Source organism: Nannobrachium achirus, assembly GCF_963921795.1.
Source record: "Nannobrachium achirus genome assembly, chromosome: 3".
In the NCBI taxonomy this organism is placed as follows: Eukaryota; Metazoa; Chordata; class Actinopteri; order Myctophiformes; family Myctophidae; genus Nannobrachium; species Nannobrachium achirus.
Genome location: NC_137812.1, coordinates 41,851,812 through 41,864,578, shown reverse-complemented (window position 1 = coordinate 41,864,578; position 12,767 = coordinate 41,851,812). Strand labels below are relative to the sequence as shown.

The window sequence follows — 12,767 nt, the reverse complement described above, 5'->3', positions numbered from 1 at the left end:
TTCAGATAAGACTGTACAATAAGATGAAACTCTTCTAGAATGTTACAGTGGATAATTACAGCCTAACCACACAGACACTGTGTTTTTTAGAAGTTCAGGAGCACTGCTGTTATTTTAACATTCAGTTCGGTTAATGTCAATGTGATCATACATGGACTCACTTTGACTGCATTCACTCTTAAATTAATTGCTGACTGCAGATAGTACAGATACCCACTGTTGAAAGCCAGCTGACAGGGTACATATACAGTATCAGTCTCATATACACTGTTGGTACATATATACACCTTCATATTTTGATTGAGGTATTCATACGTACTGTATATCCACTGGTAATATATTGTAAAGACTTATATTTCCTGATAAGTACATGTTTGTTAACTTAGTCAGACCAAGTGCAATGTCTAGTGTCAGACTCCAAGTCTGTTTAATTTTATTTTATAAAGTGCAATGTCTAGTAACAGACTCAAAGTCTTTATTTCATCTTATTCTTATCTCTCTACTTGTACCTGTACTTATTACTGCTGGCAATGACACCATAATTTCTCCATGGGGATAAATACATGTTTACATAATAAATACAATTATTATTGTATGAATTTATGGTTGAAATGTTTTACATTCACATACTGTAATTCCAAAAAGGAAAGGCCATTATGAACTCAGATTGCCTTGGGCCTCTGAGGCAAACAAAGGTTATAATAAGCAGTTTGATCCCAAAAATCGGGTCCCTTCCAGCCACACCAACCCTGAATAAAAAACAATCACATGTTGCCATGTCAGTGTTATGCACAGAAATACATTCTGAACAAAGATTAAGTGACGCTTATGCAGACGGTTATAGACAATAACATTACCTTGTCTGTGATAACCTGCAAGTCCTCTGCCCCTGTGTAATGTGGGTCGAGGATGAGATAGCGGATCTGCCCGGTCGTCTCACTCCATGAAACCCCCAGAATAGTGTGGGCCAGAACTCCTCCTCCTGGAAGGGACAACCCAGCATAGAGTCAGGGATTGGGTGAATAGATAAATAACATGAATCCATAATATGAATAGGATGATATACTTCACAAACAGTGACATACACTATTATTTGCTGCTGGTGTAGTATATTATATTAATTATGTCCTACTGCAGGAATTAATTAATGGAAAAAAAAAAAAAAAATGCACAGATGACCTGACATCAAATATAAATGATATGTGTAATTAGGGCTGTCACAATTATTACATAATCGTCTAATCGCAATTATTTGAGGTAATCGCATTTATTTTGCATAATCGTCATAATCGTTTACATGTTGAGAAATGTTAATATAGTTACTAATACTTTAAACAGTAGTGGTAATAGCAGATCTACAAGCTCACAACGCGTCGCATCGCGATGCGTTGTGAGCTATTTCCACTATCAATGTTATTTTTTAAGTAGAAAGTTGTCAAATATGTCAGTAATTTCTTTGTATATTTAGGTTATGTATCATATCTGCCATGTGCAACTTCAAAGCCCAAAAGCCAAACAGAAATGTAATTTTCAACAAAAAACACAATTAAATCGTTAATCGCAATTATTTGAGTGACAATTAATCGTCATGTTAAATGTCCTAATCGTGACAGCCCTATGTGTATTTAATAGATGGTGCATCTCACCAATCATGACAGGAGTCCCCTCAGTAAGGAAGTGGTTTGCCAGTTCTCTGCCTTTTGACGCCAACTCAGATCCCTGACTAAAGTGGAACCAGATGTGATCAGAAACATATTATCATCACCACACAGTATGTCATACGTTTACGGTGTCATCCTCGGGTACATGACCAGATAACGTACCTCACAAACATGATCTTTGAAGTGACCCCAAGCAGCTGGTCCAAAACTGCCTGAACCTCAATAGATCCAATCCACTGCCGAGACCCCACAAACGATGGCTGTTTGTCTCCAACGTCCACTAAAGCCTGGATGAGGGTAGAAAGGTGTCACAGCAAAGTATTATATCTCAAAAACAACCACAAATATGTATACCGCTACAAATACCAATATGGTTAAGTTTATAACAACCAAATGTGGACATAATATGGTCCTAGTCATGCAGTGTGACCACTTTAAGCCTTACTGTTAATTTTAGGGATGCACATCGGTATCGGCCAGATATCGGTATCGGCCGATATTTTAGGTTGTAGATTCTGAACAGTTATTTCTTATGAAGGGGGGCATAGCTCAGGGGTAGAGAAACCGTTATTAGAGCACGAAGGGTTCCCAGTTCGAAACCGGGCTCCCCCTGAGTTAATGTCGAAGAGTCCTTGGGCAAGACTCTGAACCCCTAATTGCTCCCGGTGAGTAGGTTGGTGCCTTGCATGGTTTACTCCGCCACCGGTGTAGGAATGTGTGCGTGAATGGGTGAATGTAATGCACAATCTATGTAAAGCGCTTTGGATAAAAGCACTATATAAATGCACCATTTACCATTTATGAAGATATAGGTTTCCCTGGCATAAAAGGGTGAAATAAATATATAAAGAAAAATCGGCATTAGTATTGGTTAAATTGTTATTTTAAACATTGGTATTGGCCAAGAACTTCCATATCAGTGCATCCCTAGTTAATGTATCCATTTGTAACTCTCAGAGTTAAATGAAAACATGTTACATTGTACCTGCTGTATTTGCTTGTGTGTGGGCACAGGCTGCTCAACATAGCCTTGCTGCTGGAACCAGGAGCAGATAGTCTGGAGGGAGCGATAGGCACAGCCCCAGCCATTGTCATCCATACGATCCTGCATGTAGTGATGGTAGCTGTAGATGCCCTGGACCAAGTACAACTAATACAACATAGGAAGAGAATACAGTCCATTAGTAGGTTTCTTTGCAGAATATGTATCATTTACGATCCAGTTAGCTTGTCAGCATTTATTTTTGTTAATGAATGCTAGTGTAGGAATAGGGTCAACCTTGCCATCTTCCAGATTGGGATGTGTCAGAACCAGATGAGGGTTCCGGAGGTAACCATCTTTATAGGGCTCATCAGGAAAATGATAGGCATTAGCCCTTCTGAAATACGGCCTGTCTTCTGTCAGCTCAAACCGCTGATGTAACTCCTACACAGACAGACTTTATTAGTCATGACTTAGTATTGTGTGATTAGTATTCTACGTAATAACGTACCAACAACTATTTTGGAACAGTAATTCAGACCTATGCATTGTTTTAGAAAGCATCTCCTACCTTGCGGTGTGTTTCCAGTTGGCTGTCAGGCAGTCCTGCTGGGTAAACTATGCTCACCAGTCCTTTTGGCTTGGGAAGGAGGAAGTGGAGTGGCTGAGGCACCAGCAGAGCTGTTCCCTTGATGTACCTCAGCACAACCTTCTCCATCTCATACAACTGGTCGACTAGCTTTTCCAACATGTTTTCACAGGCACTGCAACAGCAGAATGAGGTACAGTAGCAATATCATGTATTTATAATATCCTTATTTCTTTAACCACTTTCATCGTGGTACCCTTTGGAGAATTATTTTTTATTATTATTTGTAACTTGTGGAAATAGATGATCTACAAGCTCACAATGCGGTACATCGTGAGACATTGTGAGGTTACAGTTGGCAAAGTATAAAAATGGCTTAAGTAGTATCTGGATGATTTTTTACAGTTCTCAAGAGTAAAATGTAAATCAAAATTCTTGTGGGTTTGTACATACAACTTCATGGTCTCATTGCTGGGTACGTGGACAACACAATCCATGGGCAGAGTTGTACTGAGGAAGTGGTGCTTCTGTATTGTTCTGCTGAGGGTTGGGGCAAAGACTTGTCCTGGCTCTGTCACCTCCATCATCAGGTGTAGATTAATGACACTCTAATTCACAAGTGTAGACATGTACAAGACACAAACATGGATGTAATATTTTGAGAAGGGGATGATAGCAAACTGTCAAGAAGAGTAATAGAATAATAAATACCTCTCATATGAATGCCCCATCAACCCTATTAATAGAAATACCAAACTCACTGCTGTTGTTATCATTTTGCCTTTCTTTTTTGTAGATTTCTTGCTAGAGCCCTCTTGTTCATCTGCCCTATAAAAAGATTGTACGTATAATGAAGTGGGGTATGTAAGGGCAGAGATCACTGTGAAATAAAAATGTACAAATAAGAACCTACTTTATCCACGGTAGGATATCCTCCCACAGCATATTTGGAGTTATCGCTTCATGTGTTGCATACACATCTTGGTTTGGCCAAATAATAACAGGAGAACAAGAGACTTCGAGAACAAGAGACTTCGATTTCACTTGGGAGCGGAGAGTCTCAAATGTTCTTGAAATTGCCATGTGCACAAGGGATACTGGAGGAAGAAAACATGTGGTACATTTAACTTAGGTATATTGACTCAGGTAATTTGAGCACATGTGAGAATTGAAACAAACATTTTAGAACAGTGACTATAAAGGCAAAGGGATTCATATAACATATATGTAATGTGACATGTCTCAAGAAAGCATACTTTGGACAAATCACTGAGAACATAAAGAACTTGGACACACATACCATCAGTGCTTTCAAATTGACATTTGAACTCCAGTGGCCCCTTTACACGCATAATGGTCCCTGTCTCAGGGGATAAGTCAAGAAGTACCTGAGAGAAAATCAAGTACTTTTAATACATCCTTGGTCAAGTCTAACCTCGCCTACCAGGCTTTAGGTCAAGTCAGGTTCCATCCAGTCTCACTTTGTAGGTTATTTTCTTTTTTTATGATTGGTACAGTGGTACTTTAGTTTACACTTAGACTTGTGTAGGTTATTGAAACATGCAAGAGGCAATTATGAGCATATGTGTTTATACATTAAAAAGTGCATATTTTATATAGTATAGTAAACAAACTGAACTTAACAGTAATGACAGATTCTGACAGCTGTGCTGAGAAAACATCAGCATTTTTCAGTCGAATTTGAGTTCTTGCCTTCAGTATAGCATAAGTAGTTGAACGAATAGTCACGAAAATATTTTGATCAAGAAAGGCCACGCTGCTACCGACTTACCATGGTGAAAACAAGTGGATGACAATAACAAAGCTACACTATGAATTGAGCTGATGTTGTAGAAGTGGAGGCTGACATGTTTGTTCGTGATGCATGTTCAACGTGTCCCTTTTGCTTCATTCTATTGGACGAAAGAATGGCCCCGCCCCATATGCTCCCCGCCCACTCCTGCATTGAGTGGAACTGGGAAAAATGAATTATAGGCCTATGCTGTAGCTTCTAAATCAGTTTGACCACTTTAATCCTACAAAGGCTATTTGAAAGAGTTTGAACATCTGCTATTAACAAAAAAAAAGGGACAAATGACAATTGATTTATATTTATAATATTATATTACTTTATAATTTATATTATATTTCTGAAAGATTTTAACAACAAATCTCGTTTGGAGAGTCCCTGGTACAATTCTTTTTAAATGGGGGTCAAATACATGACATGAAAAGGTTTGAGAACCACTGCATTAGAGCATGGATGATAATGACTAAAGTTCTCTCCTGGGATTGATAAAACGAGAAGTTAATGCACTATATAAATAGTAGAGATAGGAGGAATAAAATAGAAATAAAATGTCAGAGCATGGTAATGAAACAAAACAAAACAAAACAAAACAAAGGAAAACAGACTGTGAACTTTATTCCTGACTCAGACTTCTCATTAGAAATGCTTTTTATTGCAAATGATTCTATATATCAAGAAAATCTAACATGCATGTCTTTAATTGAGTGCAACTTTTGTTAGAAATGTCATACTACTTACAGACTATTGACAAAGCTGTCAATATACAGATGTTTCTATATAAATATCACTCAAAATACAAAATATTACCTCTGTAAACAAGGATGTGTAAAAATGTAAACTGTGAAAACATTAATGTCTGTCACTGTAGATGAGAACTAAATCTAATTAAAATCTGTAAAACTCAAAAGAGAAACTATTACAGAAGGTATTACAGTATGTAGCCTAGTGACAATTGAGGAATTATTTTCCAAATGGTATCGTTTTATTTGGAGGGCTCCAAGGAGGAGGTGGCTCATCTTCGAGGATAGCCTGTATTTTCCTTTCTTCTCTCTGTCTTCTCTGTTCTCGTTCCTTCTTTATCTGTTGGGAGAATGCAAAGTTGATGGTCATAGGTAAGTCCTGTCCACCACCCCAGAACAATACTCAAAGTAGCTATTAGGAGCTATTAGGGAACCAACATGATCTAACATTTGTTTAGAAAAACCCTTACTACTACTGCTATACTTACCAACCACTTTTCATACATCTCTAATGCCATCTTATCCTTTTCTTCTTTCAAGTATGTCTCTTCCTCTGCTTTATTTTTATTTTCCTTGCGCTCCTTAGTAATCTTTTCCATGACGAAATTCTTCTTTTTTTCTTTCCTAAAATTATTTGGAAAGGAGGGTGGGGGGGGGGGGGGGGGGGGACATTCAATAGTTCAATTCAATAAATGCCGGCACGTGAAATGAAAATGATTGGAGTGCAAACCCAACTCTGAGGTTGTTTAGTTGCAACAGTGGTTTAGGAGAAATTTGGGTTCTTTAAATTAACGTTGTGAGTCACTTACTTATTTAGTACCTCTGAAACTACTTTATAAACATCTTTATGGTCAGAAAGAAGTGCTAAATACACTCACCAGTCTGAAAAGGCAGAGTTGCTATCTTTCTTTCTTTCCTCCTCTGTGTGTTGTTTTTTCTGCTTAAGTTTATTTTCGGCCCCTCTCTGTTGTTGGAACTTCTCCTTGAGCAGTTCATCATGCTCCTGTTTCCATTTTTCAAACATCTGTAAATAAATATAACAACATTAACCTCATTACTCAGCCAAACAATTGCATATTACCATTAAGCCAAATATTCAATGAAATCACCACAAACCTTTTTGGCAGCTTCCTTTTTTTCTTCCTTCTCTTCAATCGCTCTTTGCTGTTTTCTGATGGTGTCGTGCTTTTCTTTGGCTTTTGCTTTGAGTGTTTCTGACTTCTTTTCTTTCCAAGCATTATAGGCTGCAATGGCATGTTCACTTTTGTCCTGTTCTTGCTGTAGTGTCAAACAGATAACCAATTACTGTTGAGGAATTCTGGATCATTCAGGATGTTGAGGCAAAAGGAGTGGAGACACTTATATTTCTAAGATACTGTAGAAGTTTAATGCATTATATCATGGGAGAAGTTCTCCAGGGAAAAAAGGGATCATAGCTATACAAATATGTTTTGAGTACTAAGATGTACTCTTGCCTGTGCCATGGCATTTTGTTAGTATGATTTTCTGATTGTCAGAACATATTGTAGGACAAGGATTAACAACATACTTCCACATACAACATACTTATTTCCCATAGTTTTCAATAATATAGCTGAAGGTATATTTCCTCTTTTTACCTTTTTCTTTTTCTCTTCTTTCAAGTTGTCTTCTTGTGTCTTGAGTTGCATGTTCTCTCGTAACTTCTCCTTTTTCTTTTGCAGCCATTCCTGTTTTAAATCCAGATAGTGTATTATATCAACAAATACACTGATGTAGAACGAGTGTCAAATGTGTTATATATGTTATATATATATCTATTACTATCAGTATCACCTTATTGACAGGAAACATAAGAAATTTCCACACAAAAAAGACCAGTAAAAGGCAGAGGACAACAGAAACTTCAGAAGGCTTTGATTAAACAGAAAAAAAAAAAGAAAAAAAAAATACTAGCTGCAGCAGACCTGCAGTTTTCTTGGAGTTTGTTCCAGATATGTAGTGCATAAAAACTGAATGCTGCTTCTCTTTGTTTGGTTTAGACTCTGGGGTAAGAAAACAGGTCTGCTCCAGATGACCTGAGAAGGATGGAACCTCACTAATGGCATGGTCACACTGCACTTTAATTCTACCTATGAGGATTCAGTCAATGCATTTCAATGGGACTGGAGCGGTTTGCTGCCATTTCTGCAGATTAAAAAAAAAAAAAAAAAAAGAATCCACCCTCATAGGTAGACTGAAAGTGTGGTGGGACCGTGCCCTAACACCACCTTTTTAAAAGATAAGAAAATGCTTACGCCTGAGCCTTACAATGATATCAGCGATTGTCTTGTGTCTTTATTGTGCATGCTTTTTCAACATTTACAGCAGATCGATGAGATGTTATCTTGGATTAGGTCATCAGACAGACACAAGGGTCCTACAGCACTGGAGCAAATCTGTTCTCCAGTTGAACCCTTGGTTGTAGTTTGTTGTTAGTTCTAAGACAAGTCGTTCTGATTCTAATTCTATTCTAAACCATAAGAATACAGTACAGAATAGATAACAAAACTGGACTCTGACCTGATAAATGGCAGCCCTGAGTGAATCCGCTGCTTCTGGCTGTGAGTCTCCCACAGGCACTTTTTGATCCAGAACCTTCAGTGTTCCCATATACTTGGACTTTACTTTTGAGGAGCACACACTCTGAGATCTCCGGGGGCATTTAACAAGCGAACTTGATGTCCTATTTTAAACAAGGAAGATGTATTATTATTTATTCATTATTGTCAACTTTTCCATTGATACTAAAGCATGTGCCTACCTGGTATCTGAGGAGTTTTCAGGGCCATGACTGAGTCGACTGATGGAGTGATCCAAGTGTTCCTCTGAATTCTCCTAAATAAGAATCATTGTTTTTAAAGCACTCACAGCAGTAAGGATTAGTCACAGTAGCAATCTAATCTACAATCTAATACAAATATAGTATTTAGTGATGCACCGATAAGGAAATTCTTGGCCGATACCGATGTTTAAAATAACAATTTAGCCAATAGTCGATACCGATGTTTGTTTATTTTGTTTTTAGTGTTATAATTTCCCCCTTTTGTGCAAGGGAAACAAATACATCTTCATTATAAGAAATAACAGTTCAGAAATACAGCTTGGTAGGCTGCAAATAATCAACACACCAACATAACCAGCGGAATATTTGTGCTTATCAACAACAGATAAATATCGGCTACTGCCATCGGTTAATGTCAGCTTTATTTGCCGATACCGATATTGACCGATACGGCAAATATCGGCCGATGCCGATGGTGTTGCCGATATATCGGTGCATCCCGTATTTAACCATAGGCAGTGAAGCCTAATAGAGGTACAATCTTCAAATGTATATGTGACTTGAGAAAAAATAAATCTGTACAATAATAATACTTCATGGCAAAATCAAGTGATGAATGTCTTACATGAAATTCTTCAAAAGAAGTTGAGTACTTTCCCTCTGCCTCATGTAGTTTACTGTCATCTGAAGTATGGTAATCTAGAGGGATACACATGTAGGTTTACAGTCGTGGCTAAAAGTATTGGCAGTTGGCACCCTTGCATTTGTTTAAATGCAAGGGTCTAGATTGTGCACAGTGAAGGAACATCAAGGTCTCAGAAGATGGACTTGGAGCCTTCAGATTGTCCATGTTTGGATACAATCTGACCTCTGACCTCCTGACAATTCTCTCCTTTTTTATTTGGTCCATGCACACTGCACAGTGTGTGACACAAAACAGCAGAATGAGGGCTTTACTCCATTTAAACTGTGTGGATTAGTGGTTAGAACATTAAAGTCAACTTGGACTCACCACATGTGAGTTCCAGGTGAATAGCCTGCTTGAAATTCAAGTACAGTGTATTTAAGTATTTCTGCAAATTTCTGTGTAAAATGAGCTAGGATTCTGTATTTATTCTAGTTTTATGTTGTGTTCCTCTGCAGACCAAATACTGTATGTTGATGCAAAATATGTTTTCATTTGCCAAGCTTCTGGAAGATTTCTTTTCCCTGTTTTTTTCTGTTTTACAAATGCAAGGGTGCCAATACTTTTAGCCACGACTGCATGTTAAGGGCAAACATAAAAAAGGAATTATACCAAATAAGGTGACACTTAGCACTACCTTTATTTCCAGAATCTACTGTGGAAATGGTGAGTGACCGTGACCGCTCTGTTCTGGCTTGGGAGGACTCAATTGAGTCTGCCTGGTCTCTTCCAGGCACCTAGGAGGACAGAACACAGCACCAGTTGGTTGAATAACATAGCAGCTAAAATTGTGTTTTAAAAACCCTTCACACATTGTAGAACAAAGACACTTGCCGGTAAACTACAGCTCCTGGAAGTTGCCCTGCGAGGGGATGAGGCTGTGGTTGGACTGCTTGCTGTATCACTCGAGAGAGGAATAGACACAGAGGAAGTCATGGCCCTGCTTTGTGGAGATCCAGTGTCTTCAGTTTGATCCACTATTCCCTGTGATCTCAGTGCAAGGGTTCTTGTCCTTGGTTTGGGCGTGGGCAGCTCCCTCTCAATGATGCTATCTGTAAAATAATGTTAATTATTTTAAATTAAAAAGACAAGGCGAACATTCCTGCATGCAATATTATATTTTGTTATTCTTTATGAAATGCCAAACAAAAGTACTGCACATTGTGGAATCAGACCTGTTGAGATGTGTGCAGAGCTTGTTTCCAATGGCTGTGGACTGTTGGCTTCACTTCCTTGAACGGAGTCTCTCTGCTGCTCAGAACTTCCAGGGAGCAAGCGACTTTCCATCATGCCACTTTCAGACTGTACGGGCTGTGATGTATCCTGTAGGCTGCCTTGTGAGTTCTGGTGAGACAGAGATTCACTTGGCGATTGGGCACGATCCATAGCACTCATGTCAGAAGTCGCAGATCTGGAGTGTTCTTTATTGATACTTCGAGAAAGGTGGGAGTCAGATGAGTTGTTCTGGTTACTTAAAACACTGTTGGGTGGTTCAGGAAGTTGTTCGTGTGAATCTGATGCCATAATATCTTGAGACGAGGTGACAACTCTTTGCGTTTTCAGAAATGAGACTCTCTTACGTCTGCTGTTTTCACCTTCATTATCTGACAAATCAAAGTCATTCATTTTGGCCATGTTCTTCATAGCTGCAAATGCATCGATCCTCTTTTTTCTTGATTTGAGAAGGTCCTTCATGAAATCTGTAAGAGAACATTATAATGGTTAAGGAACTAGAAAGAGCAAACCATGTTTTCCTAAATGCATCTGCAGCAATTAAATCATATTGTTCATGGTTGTAATCGTACAGCCCTATGTATCTTTGTTATATATGCTGTCATGTCATTCTTATTTCTTTCCAGTCAGCATTGACAGAGTTGCCACCTCTTTAACAAAACTAGCTACAGAAATCCCTGATTACATATAGTAATGTGTTTGCAATATACAGATTTGAGCATTAGGCTCTTAATGTGAAATGGTGTAAGAAGGTGGGAATATAGTATGATGTATTAAATAGCAAGGACATTTTATTTATAAAGTATTGAATATCTGAATTTTCTAGATTGTCAAAATGATGTATTTAAAGTCGTTACCAAAGAGGAGGCACAGTTAGAAGATTGTTGGGTGCGTTATGTTCTGTGATCTTACCATTATCATCTTCATCAAATTCATCTGAATAGGAGTACTGAGCAGTGGTCTTTTTACTTGTCCTAGCAGAGACTGCAGCTTCCAGTTCATCCTAGAAAGATAACCAACATTGTATTTTTCACCATCACAACTTTGATATAACATTAACACACCAATGCTAACAATGAATTTTAGCTCGTGTCCAGGCTGTTACTATTTACCTGAAACGTTGTTCTTCTTGACGCTTTGGGGCTTTTAGTGTAAGCCAGTGTCCTGATCTTTCTGTCGGTCATTTTAAAAACAAGACCTAGACATTTAGTTTGAGTAGCTGCTAGGTTTCAATGGAGTTAGCTTGCAAACTAGACCGCCTGTTATGGTTGTTGTTGACGGTAACCCAGGGAAACCCGAAAGATAGATCAGTTCCGGGACCAGTTTGCGCATGCTCAAGACCAAACCAAATCTTCTTCATCCAGTTCCAACTTCTGAACAGCTACATTACTTAATAATATATCATGTCGCACGTTCCTTTCAACGTATTACTGTATAACAAGTAACAAATAATCCATTTATGGTCTTATTTCTTCTACCTATGCACGCAATCTATCCACGCCATTCCCCTGCAGATCACTAGATGGTGGTAGAGGGCTGCATCGCTAGATATCAACGCAGCAAACTCATGTGTCATAAATAGATGCCTTAATGGTCCACGTCACATTGATATAAACCAGTATGCGCACGCCGGTTGGCACCAAATGAACCCCACCGTTCATAGGATGCAATGGATGGCACTCGTGTTTAAAAATGCATTCCATCAAACTTTCAGATGCCGTTTTTCTCCCAGTGTGGAGGAAGAATGCTTAGGATTTTTACTGTAAATTCTCACTCTTGAAATATATAATCCTTAGTTTCTGTTGATTGTAAACAATAATAGCGATTCAAAACAGTTGTCCTTCAAACCCCACCTCTATTCACCGTCATCAGAACAGAGGGAGCGCTCCTCATGATCACCCACCCGATCCACTGGATCACCAGAGCGTCTACTGCTCGCCTAGCTCTGGTCCATCGCTTTCACCTCCCGCATTGCTCCCGGTGAAGCTCTGACAGACCCGTCGGGAAACGCATGGACTCGAGATTGTCGGCCCCGCCGAGCGCTCAATACTAGTGAAAATAAACAAAACCGTTTCACTACTCACCAAACCAAAGGTCGTTTTGCGCTGTTGAAAGTCTATTCTCCGCGGTGGTGAACCCCTCAGCACCCCACCTACTCTGTAAAATACATTATTTTTGTCAAGAAAAAAAACGCACCCACCAAGCCACCTAGCGGCCACCACAGATACAATGGTTCACAACCCGGAAATAAGCGGCGGTCGAGT

General features: G+C 38.8%; 2 protein-coding genes across 2 annotated transcripts; both read right to left on the bottom strand.

Annotated features, from left to right (window-relative positions):
* Positions 1 to 5,113, bottom strand: ufsp2 (ufm1-specific peptidase 2). The gene is made up of 12 exons (XM_080721328.1): positions 5,025 to 5,113; positions 4,533 to 4,620; positions 4,146 to 4,329; positions 3,994 to 4,060; positions 3,686 to 3,840; positions 3,215 to 3,407; positions 2,941 to 3,087; positions 2,647 to 2,811; positions 1,824 to 1,948; positions 1,647 to 1,723; positions 858 to 982; positions 1 to 749 (listed from the first exon to the last, which is right to left on the bottom strand). The coding sequence occupies exons 1-12, from the start codon at positions 5,025 to 5,027 to the stop codon at positions 663 to 665; spliced, it is 1,416 nt and encodes a 471-aa protein (XP_080577454.1). The 5' UTR covers positions 5,028 to 5,113; the 3' UTR covers positions 1 to 662.
* An 889-nt stretch (positions 5,114 to 6,002) lies between these two features.
* On the bottom strand, positions 6,003 to 11,687 carry map9 (microtubule-associated protein 9; the record flags this gene model as incomplete). The annotated part of the gene is made up of 13 exons (XM_080722598.1): positions 6,003 to 6,122; positions 6,271 to 6,406; positions 6,661 to 6,806; positions 6,899 to 7,060; positions 7,402 to 7,491; positions 8,324 to 8,453; positions 8,565 to 8,638; positions 9,211 to 9,284; positions 9,908 to 10,007; positions 10,105 to 10,322; positions 10,446 to 10,970; positions 11,416 to 11,506; positions 11,616 to 11,687. 13 exons carry the CDS (start codon positions 11,685 to 11,687, stop codon positions 6,003 to 6,005), a joined length of 1,938 nt encoding a protein of 645 aa, XP_080578724.1.
* Positions 11,688 to 12,767: the final 1,080 nt, after the last annotated feature.

What these genes read in the sequence shown, in the direction of transcription:
- ufsp2 (XM_080721328.1), bottom strand. An exon ending in AGCAATGAGACCATGAAGTT is followed by an intron (nt 3,408 to 3,685) that starts GTATGTACAAAC and finishes CTGCTGTTGCAG; the next exon opens with TGCCTGTGAAAACATGTTGG. An exon ending in CACACAAGCAAATACAGCAG is followed by an intron (nt 1,949 to 2,646) that starts GTACAATGTAAC and finishes ACCCTCATCCAG; the next exon opens with GCTTTAGTGGACGTTGGAGA.